Raw genomic sequence first — 25,511 nt, forward strand, 5'->3', positions numbered from 1 at the left:
ACACGCTCCTCCCCCCAAATAACCAGCAATACAATTATCTTCTTTACCTTTTATGAATTTTTTTTTGCGGTGAGTTTGATGACTTGCCACAACAGGAGCTCATTTTTGATCGACCCTTCAGCACCTTTATAGACACAGTTTGCTTGAGGCCAGACTCACTATACACCCATTTCAGGGAGTGAGCAAGAACCTTAATCTCCAATGTCTTACTTGACAAGGGTAAATAGCCGTCACCGCCTTTAAAATGATGCCCATATTTGTCATCGACCGATGCTGTGTTGCATTTCAAGGTTCTGTTATAATCTATTTAAAACTTTACACTAGCTTTTGATATGTTCATTTTAGGATGTGTATTAAATTAGTCGTTAATTTTAGTTTTCATAATTAGTTTTATTTTGACAGAGACACAGAATGTGTCTTTGTAAGGGTTGTTTCTTTCTAATGAAAATACCAGGAAGGTTATTTTTAAAATCTGGGACAGCGTATGGCAGTTACATTTTGAGTTACTTTATATTTAAAGTGGATCAGTGCCTGGCTCTGAGGACTGGTGGAAAAACCGTTTACTACTAGCGTTTTAGTACTAATTTATAGAAGCCTAGAGAAACTGGAGGAATATTAAAAGCTACAATATGGAATACTGTTAATCCACTTTCATCGGTAAACCATATTTGATACTATGTGTATATACAGGCTAAAATTTAGAAACTGTTTCATTTTTGCGTATCCATTTGTCTTTTAGATATATCGCTTTCTTATTGGTATTGTTTTTTTTTACTACTTTATGTTGGTTTTTCAGAAAACAATCTCTTATTTTTGCAGCCACTCAGAGAGATTAAACCCCAGAGAGGCGAAAAGGCTTCAACTCCTGGAACAGGTATGTGTAAATATATTGATTAAATGAAGTGAAATAGAATAGGGGCATCGGCGACAGCAATGTTAGCCATCTTCAGGAGTTTGTTGAGGCTATCCTTCCACCTTGGCGGGGGCAGGACCAGCCATCAGGTTTTGGGTTGAAATTGTTGACAATTTGGGCTGGGGTTGTCATCGGCATATGTAGGAAGTATCCAAACCACCTGAGAACACACTGCGCTATTCGGACGAAGAATGACACTTTGGAGGTGAGCACAAGCAACCTTTTTTTTGGTTACAAAATCATCCCACTGAAGTGTCTCAATCCCAAGGAGCTGTTTCATTTAACAGACGTCTACCGTGTTGAGGATTGAAGATTTAAGGGGCCATTTGTCCGCTGTATAGAGCTTTCGGACCGAGCTTATGGATTCGTTATAGATTCGTATCGTCGTGCAGCTAGAAATTTACTGCATTATCCAGAGAGTGTTGAACCTCCCGACGATAGACGAGGTTTTTAATGTTCGGTTGCATATCTCTTCATCTGTGCAGCTTTCCATTAGCCAGCACGGAGCCAAGGTAAGAAAAATTACTAACAAGTTCAACTGGAGCATCGTAGACGGTCACGTTCTCAAAGGGCGAAACAGGGCTCTGGGGCTCAATTGACATTATCTTAGTTTTTAACCAATCGATCTTCAGCCCCACTTTTGCTGTCTTGTCCTGTAGGACTTCCAGAGTGTCTGTCAATTGATCGATTGAGTCGGCAACGAGAGCAAGATCTTATGCGAAGTCTGGCTTCGTCAGAACGCGATTTCCAAACTGCAGACCGACGGAATGGTGATTCATAGTTCGTGTCAAAACATAGTTTGCTACATAATTTAAAAGTCCCGGGGTGGCGGCACAACCTTGGCGAATACCGGTTTTGATGTCGAATTCTTTGCTCGTTTGCCATTGACTTCGACGCGAATCTCCCTCTCTTCGTAAATCCTTTTGAACAGCTTGCAGTATTTGTCAGGTAGCCCAGTTGATCAAAAAATAAGCCATAACGAGTCAGAGTCAACAATCCAGTCAAATGTTGTCAGGTGACGACTAAAATTTTCTGCAAAAACAACCTCAAGTCAAGGCTTTTTCTGGGGGAGGGGCAATGTTTGACCCCCCCCCCCCCCCGATGTTTTGTCGTATACCCCACAAACAGAATCCCCCTTCGCCGAACAGAAATCCTGGATACGCCTTTGCCTCAAGTTCACAACAATCAAGAAAATACATAGCTCGATTTTGCGTGAAGAACTGATTTTGTTCGTTTTTAGTTTTTCTAACTTTCTTTTGCTGAATGTAATAAATACTAATACCTTACACTCTCCTCAAATGAGGGTATTCTGTTCAAGGCTGTTGTGAATTTGGGAAACTAAAAAAATCATCGTAACTTTTGGTTCATATACAACTTTTGACTAAAGTTCAAATTTTTCTTGAATAAAATTCATGGTTGAAAGGATGAAAATTAAGAGTCTAAAAACAGCCTTTGGTTGAGCCTTTCTGTAATATGTGATAGCCTGTCTTGCTCACTTGTAAGTAATATTTTAAAAAATTGCAAAACAAATAAAGACCACATAGGTTTTTTTTATTATTATTATTTAGTACCTGCTTCAGTGTATTTTGAAGAGAATAGAAGAACAAATACTGCGTATATGGTCAGTGATAAATTTGGGTCTGTTGAAGGGTTTTTCCTTTTTTTGGGGGGGGACATTGGGTCTTAAACTCGAATCTTGACCCAGTCCTGTTAAAAAAAAAACTGCCCTGCTTTGACAAAATCATCAGTTTAACGTTCCCACGGTTAACTGGAAAAAAAGCTTCAGTGACAAATAGTCGCTTTTTCCACTGGAAAGGCGGTTTTTCTTTTTTTCTTTTTTAAGGCACTTTTTTATGTCCGTCGATATGTCTGTCTGTCGGTCCCAGTTTTGCTAGTTCGAGCATTTCTGGATAGGCTATGGCGATGAAAGCTGGCAGGCGTATAAGGGGCCAGACCAGATTAAATTAGAAATAGTCTCTTCCCCGACTCGACCATTTGGGGGGGGAGCGAGCGAATGAGATAGTTGAGAAGAATTTTATTTGCCGATAAAGCAAATGATTGTTCTTTTTAAGTGTAGCTTGCTAGTCTAGGGGTATGATTCTCGCCTAGGGTGCGAAAGATCTCAGTTTCGAATCCCGGACCACCCCAATTTTTACATGAAAAAGATCTGAAACTAGATACGTGATCAATATAGCCATCACTGAAAGTTGGCAGGCGTATTAGGGGAAATTAAAGTAGAAATAGTCGCTTCCCCTATTCGACCATCTGGGGGGGGGGGAGTAGAAGGACGGTTAATTCGAAAAAATTAGAAAAAATGAGGTATTTTTAACTAACGAATGAGTTATCGGATTTTAATAAAATTTGATATTTAGAAGGACCTCGTGTCTCAGAGCTCTTATTTTAAATCTCGACCGGATCCGTGACATTGGGGGGGGGGAGTTGGAAAGGGAAACCGGAAATCTTGGAAAACGCTTAGAGTTGAGAGATCAGTATGAAACTTGGTGGGAAGAATAAGCATAAGTCCTAGATACGCGATTGATATAACCGGACCGGATCCGCTCTCTCTGGGGGTTTGGGGGGGGGGGTTTCAGTGATTTAGCGAATGCGGTGCTTCTGGACGTGCTAGGACGCCCTATGTAACTAGTTTATCTTCTTTACGGGTAGAATACCAAACAAGAAGAGACTACAGGAACATTGTATTTGCAATTTTAACTTTGTAATAATTGCCAATAAAAAAGAACAGCAAATCGATAACTCTAGTATCGAGTCTAATTTTAGGTTCCGACCTCGTGCCATATGAGCTCTTGGCTCTTCCGACCTCGTCACAAGTACCAAATGAGCTCTTGGCTCTTCTTTTTGCAAATGGTAAGCCTACGTTATGGGCCTCTGCAAAGTTTTGTTTTAGTTAACTTTTCCTTTAATATTTTCATCTCTCTTGTTCTCTTCAAAAAATTATCAATAAGGCCACTTCTTCCTTTTTTTTCTTTAGCTATGCTGCCTTTTTTGTACCAAAAAGCTTTTCTATGGCAGAACCTGCATCTTTTTGATTCATTGTTTTTATCTTGCAGAGCTTAGGAGAAGAAACACCACTTTGCCATGCATTGAAATCACATCACCTACTCCGCTCCCCAAAAACATGCCAATGATGACGTCGCCGGTGCTGCGGAAATCAGTGGGTCGGCCTTTGGCTGCTGCCCAGGAAAATGCACCAACTCCAATTTACAGAGCTGCCAGACAAGTTCAAGGGACGTCCTATCTGGATGACATACAAAGCACTCCGGGAGGTCGTTACGTAGGAAATGTTGCATTGAGTAAGTCGTATTCATTCAAATATAGTGTCAAAAAAGCATTGCCATATGGGGGGGGGGGTAGAATTGGATTCCTGATGTCGTTGATTATTTGGTGGGAATGAGGTCAGCGGTGTGACTCTTTAAGTTCAGACAGAGTCGCACCAGCTTCACATGGGCTCCCGGGTAAATGTGCGGGTAAAAGAAGAGAAGCGCCGGATGATTTGTCCCTGACAAGGCATAACACTCCTGGCCGAAGGCAGAGAATCAGGAGATCAGTACTTGTGTTATGCGGATCAGAACATTCTGTTATTATGTCAGAACATTCTTTTGTGATTATGTACTTGCCAAATTCCCCTTTTTCTCTATTGTCGTTTTATTTTTGATTGATTATAATGTTTTTGTAATTTAATTGTCAAGTTTAATGATTTGCCCTTTATCTTTGATGATTTTGCCTTTTTAATTTCTTTTTAATTTTAAATGTTTGACTTAATGTACTGATTTGTTTTTTTGTTTTTTTTTTAACTTTTACTGACACATAAAGCGAATTCGGTTCTATTGAGCTTGTGATAGTCTTTTGAAAATAAATATTATCTTATCTTATTAGAACCAAATGGACGAGGAATAGCAAAAGTAGGCTATATGTAGTACGTGACCGAATTTTTCAGACAAGTGAATTAAATAAGTAAAGTAAAATAATTAGTTTATATATGGAAAATACTGTCCTTCTTGTAGTTCGTTTTTCAAGTGGGCTTAGCTGTTTTGTAGCGTGGAAAGCTTATCACAAATAAAACATCGGCCCATACGTTTTCTACCTTGTGACAAAGTGATTAAAAATAATCCGAAACTAATTTAAATTGTGATTAGCTTTAGCTCCAAAGAAGCTGATTACCTGACGTTATGTTATGTAAAGTTTTCAATAATATGATTTAATAGTAAAAGCAACAAGAATGTACATTTCCTCTACTGCCATCTATGGGCTATTAGTGAAATTTTATCCCCAGGGGGACAATACACCCCTTGGGACATGTGTCGCTCGGGATCCACAATATCTTTGGCTAAAGTTTAGTAATTATTGTGTTATTTCTATACTTCTTTTGCAGATCCATTTGTCTCTCTAATCCGAAATTTGCTGAGTTCCCTATTACCACATTTTGCATACAAGGCCAAAATTTTGAGTGGATAATATATTAGTGTGGGTGAGGGAAGCTAAGAACTAGAGGGGCTATTCATTCTATATTTTGTGTAAAAGAGAAACAGAGCAATTTGCCTGAATCTAGTTGTTCTGCCAAATTACTAAGGGTGTATTTTTTCTTTCAGAGCCAGGTCCACCGATGCCTCGTCCATTACTGCCAAGAGAAAGAGGGCTGTTTGTTCGAATGTTAGATTACATGGTGGGTGATGGGCCCTCAAACCGTTATGCTCTCATTTGTAGACAATGCGAATCTCATAATGGTATGGCCCTTAAAGAGGAATTTGAATTTTTATGTGAGTATCTGTTCATTTTTTAATGTGTGTGTAGGGATGTACCATATGTTTTATATTATTAAACCTTAAAAGGGAATTTTAATGTAATCCCCAAAATATATATTATATATATTATATTATAGGGGATATTTCTCATGCTGGGAAGTTTTTTTTCGTTATATTTTTGTAAATTTATGAGCTAAATAAAAATTTTTAAAAACTTCAGCTGCTGAAAAAAAGTTTAAGATAAATATGGTAATAATAAAAAAGAGACAACGATGCCCCTGGAAATGTTCCAAATGGATCGGGCTCCTAGTTTTCATCTGTAAATCCTCTTTCGGGTAGTAGTCAGTCTGACTGTTCCTTCCACTGTCACAACTTGCTTCTCCTACTACTGACTTTTGCAGTCTGACCTTTAAAAGCCCAACACACTGACCTTTGCAGCATATTCTGTCTTTTTAATAATAGCAGGAAATTCTTTGACAACTGGGTCAAATAGTGCATGCTGCACATCTTGCAATGATTCAGATCCTTTGATTTTTGAATTGTAAAATAAAAAAAAGAAGGTTTTTTTGAAAACTTTTGTTTAGAAGTCTGATCTAGGTATTTTTGAGGTCTACACTGTCTTTCCATGACGTACAAATAATCAACAATCAGTCATCAGCAACCATTGCATCAACGGTGTTTTCAATTTCATTTTCAGACTCAATAATGTCATCAAACTAAGCTGTCTTCAAAGCTTGATTGTTTGTTTTGCTTCCTTTCGCTTCTTCATCTCTTCTTTTTTTTACTCTTGTCACGAGATGTTTGAATATATCTGTAAATCTACATTTGAAAATATTTGTCACAAAAGAAATCTGGATTGAAAGGGGATATGCCTGCCTTTCTAAAACCACACTGGGATTTGAAAAAGGGGAAATGTCTTCTGAGATTAGAAGGCGAGAAAAACTTTCTTACCAATGCAGATATGTCATAAATGTTGACAGGCATTCCAGGATTGTTGACAATCCACATGTTCATATGTTGGTTGTACCGACAGTTGAATGGGATGAACACCAAAATATTCATGGTTGTAGGCAATGACTGCTATGGGGTTATATTCCCCCCAATAGGCCCCTGTGTTTCTCGGTGCAGATTATCACATTAGGATTAAGATGAGCATCATGCTTCTCTGGTATGAGTAGATTTTTAGCATCAGGAGAAGCAACAAAAACTGGTTTAGGAATTACCGTATAAAACAAACCACTTCGCATGAAAACATTTCAAAAAAACACTTACTTTTTATTTTCACTAATATTCTATCCTTTTATTTAGGACAAACATTATCAAGATTCCGGCTTCGTATCTTCATTTATCTCGCTTTTCTAGGTAATTAAAACAAAACAGCATTAACCAGTTGACGTCGTTTGATGATGCTACATCTCATGGTCCCAGAAATTGTCCCTTACAACTTGTCATGCATTACAACATTGTCAATTTCCCAGGTGGTATTTTCCACGGGGGGATATTTTAAGCAGGGGTATTTTCCGCGGGGGTTTGTTTTCCGGGTGGGTATTTTCCGCGTGTGAGCATGTTCTGAGGGGGTATGGTTGTAGGTGATGACTGCTATGGGGTTATATTTCCCCAATAGGCCCCTGTGTTTCTCGGTGCAGTTTATCACATATGGATTAAGATGAGCAGCATGCTTCTCTGGTTGAGTAGCTTTTTACCATCAGGAGAAGCATGCAAAGGTTTCACTAAATGTTTGATGTAATTGAGATACGACTTATGATCGGCCCGGGTGGATTTACTGCTCCAACACTTACAGTTAGATACGTATGATAAGGCCGATTTTTTGTGTATGGTGGAGGGATAAATTTGAAAAAGATAATAACAGCAAAACATATATTGTAGAGAACAAAAGAACTAAACAATTGCGAATATTTTGACAATTTTTTAGGAGGGGAAGGGGAATCAGGAATTACCTGCCCAAATGCTGTCTTCCTGCGCGCATTTTTGTGGCAGACAAAACCTTTGCTAACTTTTTTTTCACGAAATTAAATTTCGAAATTTCCATATCTGCAAAAAAAAAAAAAAAAAAAAATTATAGCGGTAAAAGGTCATTTTTTTATTATTATTGAATAATAAATCTTGGGTGGGGGGGGGGTTCCTTGAGTATCGGGAGTGCACGGTTAAACATATTCTCACGTAATATCTGAATTCTACATGCCAGATGAGACGGAAAACAGGTCCTCCTGCAAGAACATGAGAAGAATAATACATAGAGAATCTAGAGAATACATAGAGTTTTTTCTCATCTCGTTACAAGTAGTCTTTGCTGCCAATATTGCACCCAATCGCAGCAAATTTTCATGGTGCAAACTCAACTTGCCGAACTTTTGCTAGTGACAACTATAGCTGGCCCGAGGAACGTTAAAATATTCACCATATTTACAGAAAAATTTGATTTTTAAATTTTTTTTTTGTCTAATCCTCCTTTCCCCGAACAAAAATTCTGGATACGACCCTGGTTACAGCCAAAGGCCTTAGATTACTAGTCTAAATATGTTTAGACTAATAAATGTTTTTTCCCATCTCGTTACAAGTAGTCTTTGCTGCCAATATTGCACCCAATCGCAGCAAATTTTCATGGTGCAAACTCAACTTTCATGGCGCAAACTCAACTTGCCGAACTTTTGCTAGTGACAACTACAGCTGGCCCGAGGAACGTTAAGTATTCACCATATTTACAGAAAAATTTGATTTTTAAATTTTTTTTTTGTCTAATCCTCCTTTCCCCGAACAAAAATTCTGGATACGACCCTGGTTACAGCCAAAGGCCTTAGATTACTAGTCTAAATATGTTTAGACTAATAAATGTTTTTTCCCATCTCGTTACAAGTAGTCTTTGCTGCCAATATTGCACCCAATCGCAGCAAATTTTCATGGTGCAAACTCAACTTTCATGGCGCAAACTCAACTTGCCGAACTTTTGCTAGTGACAACTACAGCTGGCCCGAGGAACGTTAAGTATTCACCATATTTACAGAAAAATTTGATGCATTTTTAAAAATTTTTTTGTCTAATCCTCCTTTCCCCGAATAAAAATTCTGGATACGACCCTGGTTACAGCCAAAGGCCTTAGATTACTAGTCTAAATACCAATGAAATTACATTATAAGTTCTCTATTCTTTTTTTTTTATTTAGTGTTCCATGTTTTATTTTGACAATCCATTTTTGACAATCTTGGTGTCATCCTAGGGATTGAATTTTAAAGCGTACATTTAAAGCAAACATAAAAGAAAACATAAAAAAATAGGGTTTGAAAAAATCATACCTGGTGGAGAAAGAGAAAGTCAAAGAAAAGTAAATTCGCCTTTAAAATTTTGGTTTATTCCCACAGTCCAAGGTTGAAAAACATATTTTTTTTATATTATTGGATTAAAATTTTAATTAAAATTAAAAGATTAATTTAAACTAAAATTTTAGATTCTTGGTTTAAAAAAGTAATACATTTTCAGTGCCCATTGGAGCATATATGCTCTGATAAGCAATGCAAGAGGCCCTTTATAGACAAGATTTACTTTTTCTACTCCTCCTGAATTTTAACTTAGCTCCCTTCTGGTTTTTAGTTCATTTCTCTCTGTGAAACTGTGAGAATTTCTACTCTCCTGAATAACAAGAATAATATAGTTTGAACATTTCATATTTATTTGCATTTGCATGGAAGATATAAAGCCGAACTAAGACAACACTCAGAAAATAATAATAAGAAGAAAAGAAACTGGAATGTGCTTTGACCTTGCCCTAGAAAAATTTGAAATTATTTGATGCAATGATTGAGAAAAAAAGTTAAATTAAAAAAAAACATTATATTATGGCATCTTTCAAAATTCCGTCATTCGCCTTAGTTAGTAACTTCCACCAGGTCATGGAAATGTTTTCTCTGTTATACCTTTAAGATTTCACTAAGATGTTTCTGCTTACCTTGTTTTTTTTTGTTTTTTTGTTTTTTTTGAAGATCCGATTGTCTGACGCTTAAAGAATGCGCCGTGTCAATTATTTGACTACCTAATTTTTCTCATTTTAGCTTTTCGATGTTGTTACTGTCACTATTGGAATCCAGCCAAAAAGCAACGTCCTCTTGCTCCGAGACTTGCTTCCCAATTACCTGCTCACTCGCACTCTTTTCCTGACTTGCGGACGTCTGCTATGCCTTTACCTAAGTTAGAAATGCAATTTACCGAAGAGGAAAGTGATAGCAGCAGTGATGAATGTAGTGATGAGCTAGAAAAAACAGGTAATTTGACAGTTATTTATGCAAAATTTACGCAAGGTTACATTTTCTATAGCGCAGTTATTCAACTCAACTGATCCGTAATATGGGGGTTAAATCGCCCATACTACAGGGACTTAAGTACTTGTCCATTTAAAATCGCAAGACAAATTTAAATTTTTAGATAATTTACATCGTGGACGGGTGTTGTGATGATTGAAATTAAAGTAATGGGTGACACACTTGAAATTGTGAGAATATTTTATGGTTTTGTAACTCAATTACACCATAGTATATGGTTAAAGAAATTTTGAGAATATTTTATGATTTTGTAACTCAATTACACCATAGTATATGTTTAAAGCCCCCGTAGTACAAGGGGTTAAAACCCCTGCGCATCTGGAATTTCTGAAGGACACCCTCACTTTTCAGGATAACTCACATCGTGGACAGGTATGATTGAAGTCTATCCTCTCGGGGTAATTCAGTAGCCCTTTTGTGGTGACTGGGAAATGTAACTTCGTTTAAGCTAATTCTGTAGAAAACAGTTGGTGACAAACTCAGTGATACTAACTAACGCTTAATGAATGATGTATTCCGTAGTAACTTTTCAAAAAAAAAAATAAAAAAAAAATCTATTTTGACGAAGCAATAGCTCATCCGGTCACCGCGGATTTTTTGCGAAAACCACCAAAAATTAAGAAGTAAAAAAAAGAAACATACAAGTTGTTTAATGTCTTTGGAGGGGAAAGGATGGCGGTAGATCTTCAATCAACAAAAGTCTGGGCTGAGGAGCATTGCTTGCAGCCAGGGCCGGATCTAGGATTATTTCTGGAGGGGGGGGGGTAAAGCGCATCAAAATGTGTTTTTATGCATTTTTATTATATTTTGACCGGTCGGTCAAACATTTTGGGGAGAGTGGGTAAACACCTCATTCATTACGCCCTTGAAATTTTTTTTGTCGGCTTTTTAGGCCTATTTGGCCAAAATTCTGATTTTGTGAGTACTTTGTTGTGACGTGATACTCTATCGTGCCTTACAAGAGGCAACATAATTTTTAGTTTCCATTGAAATCAGCACCTTGACGATTGTCCACGAGGTCTATTCAGCAATATTGCCGCTGAGAATGAGAAAACAAAATGTGGCGACACAACGATTATGTTACCGATGCTAAAATCTGATTTGCCTTGATTTTGGAAATGGAGAACTGTAAATATCCATTTAAGAGTTTATAACCTATGAATAATTGATTGAACATGTACTTCCGGCATTTTGGCCCTATTTGGGCAAACATTGATGTTTTTTGCAGCAAAATGGCGGAGAACAGTGATTTGCTATGGAATGACCTCTTTGTTATTTAAAAGGCCACTAGGTATCATATCTTCTGTTGGAACTGCCCTTTTTCGATATTCTATGACCCCGGGCTCGGTAGGATCGTTCGTAAAAAAAAAGGAAAAAAAAAACGCGATTTTGCTTGTTGTTCAATGTGAAGGTGGCAAGTATCTAGTTTAGGTTTTTGACAATATCAGTAGCGTACATTTTATTTTTATTTCACTTCATTTTGAGGGGTTTAGCGTCTTTTTTCCAATTTCTTAAAAATCCCGTAATTGAATGCTGAATCATGCTGAGTCTGAATGAAATTACGAATTCCAAAATAGTATTCATTACGAAACATTTTCCTAAGACAGTTTCTTTAAAACTTGTTTTTTTTTTTAATTTTGGGACATGCTTTGTTTTTTTTACGTTGCAGCTTCTACTGAAATAATGATGGTTGTAAGCAGAGGCGTCACTAGTGAAAATGTTTGGGGGAGGGGGACTACAAAATTTACTGACTGGCTGGTTCTTTCTATCCGCTGCTTTTGGTGGTATTCATTTTTCTTAGAATTACAGTTTCTGAAGGATTAGAATTACTTCATTTATTTTTTCTTCTTCTGACTGAGACCGAACTTCTTTTATTGGCTCCACGTCATTTATTTCCCTCAGCCCATTTACCTACTACTATTAGTAACAACTCACTTCTGCACCAAGCCGCTTGAGGCCAACACAGCTACGCACGCTCATCTTCCATCCCAATCTATTCAAAGCCTTCTGCCTCGTTTAGGGAAGACCTGCTTTTTGTTCGGCCCTTGCTAGACGGTTGGTAGACAAGGACAATCTTTGGAAATCGGTCATCCTTCATCCGTAGAACGTACCCTAGTCATCTTAATCTCTCTCTTATTTTAGCCATAGAAAGCGGGATTCAACCTCACTTTCCGTACAGCCTACTATTTGAGATACGGTCAGTCAATCGGGTACCCAAAATGATCCGTTGACAATTTGTCTGGAAAACATCTAGTAAATCTCCCTCCGTTTTTTTAGAGCGTCCACACTTGACCACTGTCATCGCTGTAGCTTCCAGTATTCCAATCTTGGTTCGCAGACTTATCTTCCTATTCTACCAAACTTTTTTTTAACTGTGAACACCCTGGGCCTTGGCTATTCTATTTAACATGGCTATACTTGGGTATTCTGCTTACTAATAATACTACCTAAGTAAGTAAAGCTGTCCACTTGATTCTCGTCATTCACCTTTACTAGGCTTAGCGATTCATTCTTGCAATTTAACCAAACACTTGGAAAACTATAGACTCTATGACTCTCTTAGCTCTATGACTATCTTCCTTAGTTCTTCTGCCTTAGGAATGACGCATGAACGGATAATAAACAGACTTATCTATTAACAAATGAACTAACATCATTTTTATACAATCCTAATAATAGGGTTAATGCCAAATTTGCCTCTCACTCAATGAGACTATCTGTTTTGGCTTTTTCTACAATTAGCCATGGCTTGATGCCCACAACTATTCGATTTTAATTCAAAATCAACATTAATTTTTCCAACCTATTCTTGCACCCTGAACTCGCAAAACCTCTAAAAGTTCATTCATTTTGTTAAAACTTTCATCTAGAATGCTTAAATCAACAGCAGGATTTTTTTACCTCCCCATTTAATCCCGTGTTCTCCCATTGCCTTTTTTTGTGCTTCTTTGGACAAAATCCATCAAAATGATCTTTATAAATGTGGATAAAACGAAACCCTGCTTAACTCCTGATATAAAACGGAGCCAACTACACACCTTATTTCCTACCTTAACCGCAACAATGTTACTCCCGAAAATATCACTAATCAATTTAATGTATTTGTCTGGTATACTGTACAAGAATAAAACCTTCGCTATAGCTTTTCTGTCAGCTGAATCAAATCCTTGCTCATAATCTTAAAAAACTCAGGACTAAAAGTTTTTGATATATCGAACACTTCTCAGTTATTGTTCTAAGAGTGAAAATTTGGTCGACATATCTTCTACCCTTCCTAAAACCACACTGTTCTTCTCTTAAAACTTTATCAGCAGTATCTCTAAGTAAAAAAGGTATCATCATGCTAAGTAGTTTGCTTCCCACAGAAACCAGACTAATGCCTCTATAGTTTCTATAGTCTCTCCTTCATTTTAATATTTCTTAAAGAGGGGTTTAATGAGAGTTTTCTTTCTCTTATTTCTTAATATTAGAAATAACTTATTTCTAACAGTATAACCACCATATTTAAGAGATTCATTTACCAAACTATCTGCACCTGTGGCCTTATTATTTTTTAATCCTTTTAGTACTGTCAAAAACTCTTTATCATAAAATAAATCTTCCTTCACATCCAAAGTGTAAGAAACTTTTCATTCTTTTCTATATCTTTTTCTGTAACTCTATCACGGTTTAGCACATTCTCAAAATGTTTTACTCATCTCTCTTTAACTCTTTCCTTATCACTACTTGTGGTCCCGTTCCTATCTTTAACTGGGACAAGTCCAGATTGACTGTTCACTCTCAATTTATTAACATGACAGTACAGTATTTTACTATTATGCCGTCTGGCTGCATCTTCCAGATCTTCGGTAATTTTATCCATGGCCTCCACTTCACACCTCCTTAGTTCATATTTTAAGAATTTCTTCACCTTCTTTACATTCCTCTTATTTCCACATGATTTATCACTCAAACAATTCTTGTAAAATCCCCTCTTCTCTATCTCTCAAATTTTCTTCCTGGAGTCTACCAACAGCATAGCTTCCCAGAAGATAGTTACCATTCCTAAATTACAGCTTTAAATCAACCCTAGACACTAAAGACGGTGATCTTTACTTTTAAAATTAATATCAGCACTCCTATATGCCTCTAATATCCTGCATCGACCCTGCCAGTCTTCGGCTACAATACTACAGCCTAATTAGTAAGGTTATCTGTCTTACCATCATGTGAATACCATGTTAACTTATGGACCATTTTATGACCAAATATTGTATTGGTTATAACTGTATTGTTATACCTAGAAAGTTTTTCGTAGCCTATATAACAATTACTGTTTTCTTTTCCTACACCAAATTTACCTAGGCTCGGGTACCATCTATTCCTATTTGTACAAACATAGGCATAAGAATTTCCGAATAAAAATACAATACAGTCGACTCTCGATAGTTTGAAACTCAAGGCACCAGAGAAAAGTTCAAATTACCGAGATGTTCAAAATAACAAGAGTTCAAATAATCAAGAAGGAATAAGGAAAAATTTCAAAAAAACAAGTGCTTTATTGAAAATACATAACACATATGTCTACAAACAATCATATAAACTCTCATATTTACCTTCTTAATCACATATGTACCTGGAGTAGGTTAAAAACCAAGTGAGCAAAAAAAATTATTTTGCAAAGTAGTCCATGAGTTTTTTTATGGAGCGTCTTCCATTTTATTTTGTCCAATTTTTTTCAACGGTGATGAGAGCTGTAAAGAAATTATCACTTCTTTCTGCTCTGTGAGCGTAGGAACGTAAGTTGTTGATGGATAATCATGTCTCGCTTAATGTGACTGGACGAAGGTGGCTTTGTCCTCATCTTGAAAAGTCAACCATTCGACATCTGTTAAAGCACTATGGGCAGCGGTTTTTATCGTCTGTGTGAACCCATTCCTCAAAAGTAAATTCACCATAGTTTGGTTTAATTTCCCACTCTCTGTCTAGTAGGACCGTGCGGTGTTTTACATCTCCCTAGTAAACCCACATTATTTGAAGCAGTTATGCAGGGTGGTAAAACTGACATTTTTCTCGGCCTTATGAATCTTAATTGTAGAGATTGAAACTGTTATTTTCACATTCTCATCTTTATCAGTGCAATCCAGCAGTTACAAATTCAATCCTCTTGTTACAAATTCAAATTATCGAGTTGTATTTTTTTTCAATTTAGTTCTAATTATTGAGAGTCGACTGTATTTCTACCTGGGACCCTGTCTATTTGTTGCTGTAGCTGTATGTAAAACTTATCTGAGCTACTACTGTCTCCATCAGTTTGTTCTACAGGGGCATATACTAATATGGTTGACACCCTGCAGTTTTTAGTGATAAAATGAGAGACTAGCATTCTATTATAAATACCTCCCCAACCTTAACAAAACTTGGCAGCTTCTTTATTCATCATGAACCTTACTCCCTGTCTATGTACCCCATCCTTCCTGCCTGAGTAAATAAATTCTATATCACCTAATTTCATGTTTGCTACCCCTGGAATATGACTTTCTGATACTCCCAATAAGTCCAGTTCGAAGCGTCTGAATTCACCAATCAAAATGTCGGTATGATAGCTATTTTAACGTTGTAACATTCCAAGTCGCAATTTTCACGTTCTTTAAATTGTTGAAAATATTTTGGCCTCAGGAAAAGTAATGGTCTCAGAATCAATGCAGGACGGGGACTCACACATCTTCTCAAGTGTACGTCACGCTTAAGCCGGTTTACCTTATGTTCACACAGAGCACAGATATGCGGAATACCGCTGCGGATTGTGTTTTGTGGAGGAACGCATGTCTCTCTTGCCGCTCATCCTTGCGGTTTTCCGCAAGACTCATGCGTAGAAAAAAAATCCGACGCTTGCGGAAGAAAAGACTAGGAGGCAATTGATAGCCTGATTTTAGTTGTTCACTTTCATCAAATAATATTTGACAAAAGTCATCCTGAGCATAAAAAGTCAAATTTAAATCAGGCCGCTTAGGAGGAGATCTCGAGAGATAAATTTGCCAGGTAAGGTTATGGTGAACAGTGAACTGGACTGTTTTAACAGAAAGCTATCCACTAAAGTATGACCAAAGCTCACAATCCACTGAAAGAAACGGGGGAGATATTTGTTTTACCATTCTGTTTCTACCGTTTTTTGACAAATGTAACTGTTGATTTGGTAATTTTGCTCTAATAGCCCAGCCTAGGTTATGTAGGTCGAGACTATGACTATGTGGTTAAATTTTTTGATGTGAACAGATTCCGCCGTTTTACCGCTGTGGCGATGCTGTGCGGAGTATGCACCGCATTGCGTTTTCCACAACGCACCAGTCTGTGTGAACATAGGGTTAGAATCAGAAAGCAAGAAGTTCCTGTGAATTCCAGTTGAATGAAGGCTTTGTGCAATCCTGGTCCCATCTTGGTCACAACATGGTTTTCCTCACTTTGCGATGCTTTTCTTCACTGACATTTCCAAGCCTATTACCTCCGATTCATTGTATAATCAGGCCTACAAATATTATGCAACTATTGGGAGGCAATCCGTAATAGATAAATTAGATAGGAAGAGGTTTTTCATCACAAAAAACGCCCACCAATGCAGACCAAAATCAGAAGAATTATCCTTTAATCAAAATCCAGTGCAATTTCGTGTCGTTTACTCACTATAATTGCTTCGGGGGGGGGGGGGGGTGCTCCTCAAGGTGACCCTCCAGTGCATTTGGCATTCATAATTTTGGCTAGGCAAACTAGTGAAAGGTCCATCCCAATGCCACACAAGCTAGGATTTTCCTAACTAACTAAAAAAAAAAAAAAAAAAAAAAAAAAAAAAAAAAAAAAAAAAAAAAAAAAAAAAAAAAAAAAAAAAAAAAACTGAGCCGGTAAAATAGTGGATGCTTAACCCCATCTGCAAGAAGGTTCATTTTTTTTTTTGTTGAAGAAACAAATGTTAGTTGCAAGTTCTTTTGCAGAAAGCTTTTCGTTTGTTCGACCAATGTAATTAATTTTTCTTACATTATATTTTATTTCAAGACAGCTGTATAAGTTTCTTATTACTTTTTAGGCTACCAGATACTTCTTTTGGTCCAAGGCTATCATTCAATTTTTTCATTATTTTCTATTATGTATATATTTTAGTTTCAAGGCTAATAGTTACTTGCTCTAAAATTTGGGGTGGGAGATTTATTAAAGCTTATTATGCGTTGTTGTTTTTTGTTTTTTTATGCGCGTTTTTTTTTGTGTCCAAACCCTCATTTTTCAACGCAAAGAACAAGGAAAGGGACATTTTATGGATATATGTTATCGTTAAACTTGGCTATATTCAGGAGCGGATACAGAATTAATGTTCGGGGTTGACACCGATAAAAATTTGGGCCACCCTTGGGTATTTTTCGCCCCTTACACCTCTCCCTTTATCCGCCTCTGTCTGTAGATTGAGCGTCGGTAGTATCTTCATAACTCCTAAAGCGGGCCCTGAGGAGATTCGAATATTCATGTTCTGCCTAACGCATTAAGTAAGACTAATCTGTGGGGATAGTTCAGATCATTAGCATAACTATAAAAAAAAAGGTAAAGAATACGGCATTAGATTTTACAGCCCCTACCAGCAGTACTGATCTCCGTTTCTTGGCCCTTCAGCCAGGAAGTTCAATGGGGGGGTTGGGGGCCAACCATCCTGTGCTTTCGCACACCCTTCCTGTTTACCTTCCCCAGATTTCTCCAGGTACCCATTTAGAGCTGGGTCGACTCTGGCTGATCTTACAGAGTCACCATAACTATATAACTGGCTGAACATAACTATATGCGTTGTCTGAAACCCTTAGAACTCCCCCTTTCCTATTCTTCTTGTACTTATGCCCTGAAAAGTTTCAAATGACACAAAACCAGATTTATCAAATATCCTAAATTCATAAATCGTTTTTTTTTTTTTTTTGCCTGTGGTCGTCCCTTTTTGCTCTTTTTCTTTGTTCGACTTTTTTCTTTATACAAGTCCACTTCAAAAGTGGAAAAGAAAACCACAGGCTAACTACCCAGCATTCACCGTCTTTCCTTATTTCAGTTAAAAAAGACGAAGTTATAAAACCTAATCAGGTTCCAGATGTGATTTTGCCAAATCAACCAGCAGAAGCTCACGTCACGCCAACAGAAGAAGGGCACAAGAATGATGATAAGAATGATGTATCCCAAATGGACTTCGAATAAACTCAGCTAAATCGCACCTTTAATAAGCAATGCTTTTAATACTTTCCAGACAACACCTACAAGTTACTGTTGCAGTAAAGTACTTCCGAGTAGACACCCCTCATTCAGTATAATCATTCAACCATTAAATTACGAGATTTTCTTTGAAAAGCAGCGTTGTCTAATTTATGGGCACTTTGTGACTTATTTGGGGTGTTTCTGTCTTATTATTTATATTTGAATTTTTGCAATGTAAATAATTGTTTAAGGTCACTGTTGTCAGATAACAATTGGTTAAGGAATTTAGGGTTGCTCAAACACAGTAAATAATAATTTCGGGGGAATTAATTCAGTTTTGGAATCTCAGTTTCTTTAATATTACTATTACGAACAACTCATCGCAACAGTGCCGCCCAAGGCAAACATGGCTGCGTACGCTCCTCCTTCAGCCCAATCTGTTTAAATTTCTTTGATTGAATTTATTTGTACAGTTCGTTTTTCATTGAAAATTCGATCAATATTATCTCAGCAAGTATTGCCTAGCAACTCGAAACTTTACTGAAGCAAATAAGTGATGGATTTTGAATGCCAATTTCAGCAAATGCGAAGATTAAATTAAAACTCGCAAATCTATTCATTTAAAAAATGGCTGTGGGCGACTTCTGTGTGTTTTGTCTAGTATTTTTGTTTTTAAGTACGAGATACAATCCTAATTTAATTTGAAAGTTCATTTCTAGGATTTCCACCGAATTTGTACTTTTTCGCGAATCTTAAGTAGGAAATTTATGCTAGCAGATAATTATGTCTCAGTGAACTAACGGGAAATTCCTAATAACAATTCCGCACTGTTATGCATAAACGTACCCAGTCCGCTTTTATGTTATAGTAGAGAAAACAAAGTTAAAAAAAACGTGAAAATTGGAATATGGTTGAAAGCTATTTTTCAAAACAATAATTTAGGCAAGATTTGCCTGCTTTTTCGATTGACAATGTTGCAATTAGTCTATTGTTTGTACTTTTTTTTGGAAATGAAGTCAACACCTTTAAGCATATGATTTTGCCTGAAATAGAAAAAAAAAGATTGCGCAAACGCCTTCAATCCGCCTGAATTTTGTTCTTTTTGATAAACAAAATAAAAACTTTGCAAGAGCCAGAAACAAATATCACGTATATGGTAGTAAAAGCTAGAAATTTTTTTGTTTATTTTTTGTCTTGTCATTTTGACGGAATGAAAGAACGTATAAGCCAAAAACTATAAGAACAAGCCAGTAACGATAAGAATGAGAACTATCAGGCTCATTGTTCTTCAAGGGGCTCGAATTCTTCAGTCACGAAGTCTACTTGTGAAGTGGTTTCCTTCCTCATCTCTTTGGTTTCTTGATTCTTTCGTCAGGGTGAGTAATACAGCATGTTTCTTTTTCAAGTCCTATTCCTTCAGACTCTTCTACGGCCAAAGATTCCTGAATGTTTTCTACCATCATTTCTTCATCAAACCTTTCAGATAGGCTTATATTCTGGTTCATATTCTGATCCTGGTCCACTCAGGTATTCTGCTCCATTCAGGTTCATATTCCCTGCTTAACCCGGGGAGGGGGTTCGGTTTAAGTGGACTGAACACTTATGTATAATTACAACTGGCTGAAATGCGACTGGGTACGTAAATGCAAACCCTATAAGTTTAGCAATAACGGACTAAAAAAAAATATCCAAGATGGCATTCGTAACCCCATTTCGCAAAAAAGTAGATTGAACACGTTTTTGCATAATGGTAAGGAATGGGGAAGGCGGAAGAAAGCAGCACAACTAGGCATGATTCTAATGCATTATAGAGGCGCGACAGTGCTTCTCCTCGCGTCCCACTATTATATTTACGCATTTGCACTGTATTTACGCGTCTCGGTTTGTTTCTAAACATTTTATTTATTACTTGATATTAAAATTCTCAAAATATTATTGGAATGTTTCTATTCATATAGTATATAGTCCTGTATATGTCTTTGATGAAAGTGCCTTTTTAGATTATCTTTATGTTGGAAATTATACGCTATTTAAATAAAAATAAATTATCTTCTATATTTGTTTTTAAACATGTTGTAATGCGATTTTTACTATAATCTTAACGCATATTATTGGTCTTTTATAAATTTACCTTTTATTTACCTCTGGAATGTAATGTGTGTTGAACGAAGGACTGCAGAGTTGTTAGACATTAAATCTAAGGCGGCTTTCACACTATGTACGTAATTTTCTATGTTCAGTAGTTAATTTGCGTTATTAAGTATAACCATTAACACTTTAATGAGTTCTCTCACACAAGCCTGACGTGAAATTATAATCGTTGTCTGAAATTATCATAAGCAAAATGTTAAAAAAATAAAAGCGAAGAATAGAAATTCAATTTCCGACCAAGTGTGAAAGGCCTTCGGGGTAGAAAAATTCTGTATTTTCTTAAAATTTATTTAATTATCCACACAGAAATTCTATTTTAATTTTTGCTATGTTGAATTTTTCCATAACATAAGATAAACTTATGTAACGTAAGATTCTAGTAGAGGTCAAGTCTTCTCTGCACTGCTTGCATTATAGACAAAATTTGCTCTGTAACATTACATACCTTTACATAGTTATGATAGCATGAAAGGTTTTACTGGGTAGTGTGAAAGAGGCATAAGTCTTGGCAAAGATTTTCTAGCGACAACGTGGCAGCATGAATTCCAGATGGCGCATAAGATTAAATTAGTTGTTCCAAATATATGCTAGCATTATCAACACGAAGGAATGTGAAATTCGTCTCCAGAAATGAAATTCGATTCCTGTTAAAATCTAGTCTACAGCTGTTTTGTCTAAGTGAAAGCAAAACTTTGAAGGGTTTTCTATTAGAGCTTTTGAGAAGAAGAAATTTTACATAGCTATCTCAAACAGAAGGTAAATTGTTAAAATCACAAGATTGTTTTGTGCGGGATTTTGCCGGTTTGAAATCTTTTTCCAGCTTTTATCTGAAGCAGAAGCGGACAAAATATTCGTTCGCATGAAGGCACTTGTTGATTGGGTGAGGAAAAATCCAGAATCTCAACTGAAATACATTTCTACTGTAGCCAGACATTGGAGTGCATTAAATGGATTAAATATAAAAAAAAGTTTTTTAACTAAAAGTAAGGAGCGATATTAAAACGACCAGAAATTACTCCGTATATATAAGGGCTGTTCCACCTCAAAGCCCCGCTCTTTAGGCTAAAGATTTTTACTGTTTTAAAAAGTAGAATTGAGAGAAAGGGTCAAACTTTAGCATAAAGAGCGAGCCGCACATGAATAAGTAAAACGAAATTTGCATCATCATTTTTTTTTTTTTTTTGCTAAATGGCTTTCTCTTAGTTTTGATAGGACGATTTTGAGAAAAAGAGTGGGGGAGGTGGCCTACTTGCCCTCCAATCTTTTGGTTACTTAAAAGGGCAACTAGAACTTTAATTTCTTACGAACGTTTTATTAGTAAAAAATATAGGTAACTTACGAATTAACTTCTATATTCTTACATTTTTATTACGTACATGACGAGGTTCGCCCCCTCGTTAATGCCTCGCTCTTTACACTAAAGCTTAAATTTCCTCCCAATTCTATAAGAATGACCCCTGAATCACAAAGGCCATAGAATAAATAGTTGAAATTACTAAAAATACTTTAGCGCAAAGAGCGAGGTATTTAGGAGTCGAGCCCCTCATATACGTAATAATTTCTGTTTGTTTTAAGTTTTAATGCTGCTCCTTACTTCCAGTTGAAAAAACTTTTCCATATTTATTCTTTTATTGTTTTAAATAATGCTAGAAAATCCTGTGCCCCCTTCATGGAAAGTCTTCCCCCAAGGAAAGATCCTCCCACGTGACACCTTCCCCTCAAGATTCACGAATTTTTAGAAATTGAAATCGTTAAGTCGGACAAGTAAGATATTGGTATTTGACCTTATGCAAACACTAACTACAACTCAGGTGATTTTTCCAACTTCATTTTTAATTAATCGGGATAATTATCCCACCTCCTATACTCTATAAAACGTACTTTTTTCCACCCCTGTTGTCACTTAAACATTTTTAGCCTTAAAATAGACAATTAACGAAAAAAAAAAGAAATAAAAAAGATGTCCTCATCTGACAGGAAGTCATACAGTGGACATGTTCATTTTTTACAGTTAACCTTTTTAGACCGGGTCCTATTTAAAGAAAAATGAATTTCTCAGTCCGTCTCTAAGATAGAATAACTATCCTATTGTTTCTTCTTATACAAAACCTGTGCTTAGCGTAAGCGTAAGACAATGGACAGAACATATGGGAGATATATAATTTGGGTTATATATTTGCACATTAGGGCGGGGGGGTGGGGTTAAGTATTTGAACGGTTTGAAATTAGAAAACAATTCTTACTTCATAATATACGGAATAATTGTACTTAACACATTTCGCATGAATCCTCGCTATACTTAACCCGCACCCCATCCCCTCCACCCTTATGTGCAAATATATAAGCCAAATTTGTTCCTTAAGCAACAAAGAAAGCGGTTTGTTCTTGAGTTTTACTCAGCGTAAACTTGAGTGAGTGGTGTATAAATCACAAGTACCTAAATTAATCAGTCAATTCAATAATGTTGCCAAAATGCCTTACAGTTACGATTGGGGAATATGTCATAAAAAAAAAGTTCGGCCTAAATACACTTAAGATATCAAGTCGAACTTTTCTTTCATTCACCTAACTTCAACGGCTATAATTTTTCTCGAACAAACGGATGGTCAAAAAGATCAATATAAGGGGAAGACGCATGTGCAGGTTCCTCGTCATGGGGAGGGAACCATTTTTTTTTTTTTAAGCACACAATCTGTAATAACGATAATACGCCGTTCTTTCTGGAATTACGTATATTTTTACTGAATGAAATTATTAAAGCTTTTCAATGAAATCCTTTCAGGAAAATTATTCAATATTGCGCCCTGACCGCAAGAGAAAGCTTTTCAATAAATTTATAAAAGTTGTGCAATCTTTTCAATCATTAATTTTAAATGCTAATTACCTCCCCAACTGTAGAATAGAAACGCATTATTCTGTTTGCATAGAGCCATTCTCCATCGAAACTCCGATTTAAACCAAATCGTTCCAAAGCCTGAAATGGTATCTAAAAACCAAGTTTTTCCGCTAAACCCTCTTTTAAATACATCTCTATAGCTTGACTTCAGTGCATTGTATGCACGTATGAAATATCCAAAGCAAAATACTGAATTTTATTTCAAATATAAATATCTTACTTAACTAGCATTTATTTGGAAATTCAGTTTTATTTAGTTCGGAAAACTATTTAAACGGATAAGCAGACTTATCGGATAAGCATAAAACGGATATACGGATAAGCAGACTATTTAAACGGATAAGCATAAAAATAATGAAGCTTCAATAAGGCAACAGTCTGCTATTTACTACTGCACATTTTCGGATAACTAAAAATCTTAATGTCCCCGTGTATGATCCGAGATCCTATTTTATCCGCTTCGAGAGGAACTTGGACAGTATTCGAATTAAGAAGCTACCTGACTGTTATGGGACAGCGTAAACTTTTGAAGGTAGTCTGTTTAACTTTTTTTTTATACCACGGCTGAAGTAATCTGTAAGTAATTCACAGCTACAAACAACATATATTTTTATTTACTGTTCAACTACAGAAGTGTTTTTACATTGCCTCCGCTTTTCCCAAATTTTTCTTAAAGACATGCACAAATTTCCGCAAAAACTTACTTTAACTGTTGGTATTTTATGTTAACGCTCGTGTATTTATGGGAACCTTAATTTTCGGGGATATTTTAGAGAGAACAATTTTCTTTTGGAGAAATTAGGGGGAACCCCGAAAATTCGAAGATGGCTGAAACAACAGTAACTCATTCATGAAAAAAAACAGGAACATGTATAGCTTTAGGCGTCATGTCGGAGGTCGGGTACCTCTGACGCTGTGGACCTTCAACTGAATACACCAGGTAAAAGAAAAACTGTTAACACAATGGCGTTAGATACCTCAGATCTTATCCAAGTTTCGTATCTTATAAAAAAGAACGACTCCATGTATTCTTTTCTTTAAATTTTAGGAACGTGACAATTATTCCTATACAATTCTCCCCTGCTGTGTAACTTATGTAACCTTATATTTTATTATAAAATATAATTATTTTATTATGTTAAATATATTATATATTTTATATTATGTAATCTATGTGTAGCTATGTAATCTTAAAATTCTAGTGGAAAGCTATCCAACCTCCTATTCAACACGTTAAATGTTAAAACTATATATCTGCATCGAACATCTATTGCATTAAAAATTAAGTTCCTGGGTTTTCCTAATTTTTTAATACGTATATTGGCGTGCAAGTTTGTAATTTACCAATTTAAAGAATCAGGTTTCATTTTAGTGTCTTAGGTACTTTAACAATTTGTATTTTATGTTAAAGCTTGTGTATATACTTACGCAAATTTTCCGATGAGATTCCAGATGAACAAATTTTCTTTTGGGGAAATTCAAGGAAAGGCCTGATAGCTCGGAGATAGTGTAGGAAATAGTAACTAATAAACGAAAAATAAAAATCAGGAAAGAGTGTAACTTTAGGCATTACGTTGGAGATCAGGTACCTACGATGGTGCGGACTTTGAACTGGACACAATAGGTACAATAAGAGCATTTAAAATTGAGCCGTTAGATACCTCAATCTTACTAGCCTTGATCTCGTTTCTTAAAAAAAAACAAGAAAAAAAATGTGCAGTAAGATTTAGGTCAATGACGGCGTATTTTCGGTTGACGTATTTAGGTTGGATATTTCGTCCTAAGGTAGTTTATTGATGTCCAAGAGCTTTTAATTTTCATTAAAAAAATCCACGTTTCTTTCTTTTTTCGTTAGGATGTTTTTGTGCTTAGGAGGCGTAGAAACTTCGATAAATTCATTCTTCCTCCTAAAAAAAATTTCAAAGCAAATTACGCACTGCGGTTTGTTCTCAATTACAGTAAACCCGGATTACAAATAATTGTCGTCTTAAAGACGTTTTTTTCTTTGTCCTACTACACCCGCTAGACATTGATGATTCTGGTGATATTTTCAGGAATTTATCCATTTCAGTTATAACATTTTCATTTTCAGTTATACATTTCACATCCTTAATTAAATATTTATATCCGAATCCTGATAATGCAAATGTTTAAAATTTAAACATGGATTACATACTTTTAAAATGACAAAAAAAGGGGGGAGTTTTGCAAAACATTTTTTGATACTAGGGGAGTCGTGTCATGAAAAAAGGTTTAAAAACACTCAT

The 25,511-nt window shown here is 36.2% G+C and overlaps 1 protein-coding gene across 1 annotated transcript in view; it reads left to right on the top strand.

The window, feature by feature from the left end:
- Nucleotides 1-20,254, top strand: part of LOC136032297 (endoplasmic reticulum junction formation protein lunapark-B-like) — a 46,787-nt gene extending 26,533 nt beyond the window's left edge. The window contains exons 5-9 of the mRNA XM_065712580.1: nt 820-874; nt 3,982-4,224; nt 5,521-5,688; nt 9,738-9,947; nt 18,058-20,254. Coding sequence (XP_065568652.1) covers nt 820-874; nt 3,982-4,224; nt 5,521-5,688; nt 9,738-9,947; nt 18,058-18,200 — 819 coding nt within the window. The 3' untranslated portion in view covers nt 18,201-20,254. The remainder of the gene's footprint in view (nt 1-819; nt 875-3,981; nt 4,225-5,520; nt 5,689-9,737; nt 9,948-18,057) is intronic.
- Nucleotides 20,255-25,511: the final 5,257 nt, after the last annotated feature.

The sequence above is a fragment of the Artemia franciscana genome, chromosome 10, assembly GCF_032884065.1.
Source record: "Artemia franciscana chromosome 10, ASM3288406v1, whole genome shotgun sequence".
Lineage (NCBI taxonomy): Eukaryota > Metazoa > Arthropoda > Branchiopoda > Anostraca > Artemiidae > Artemia > Artemia franciscana.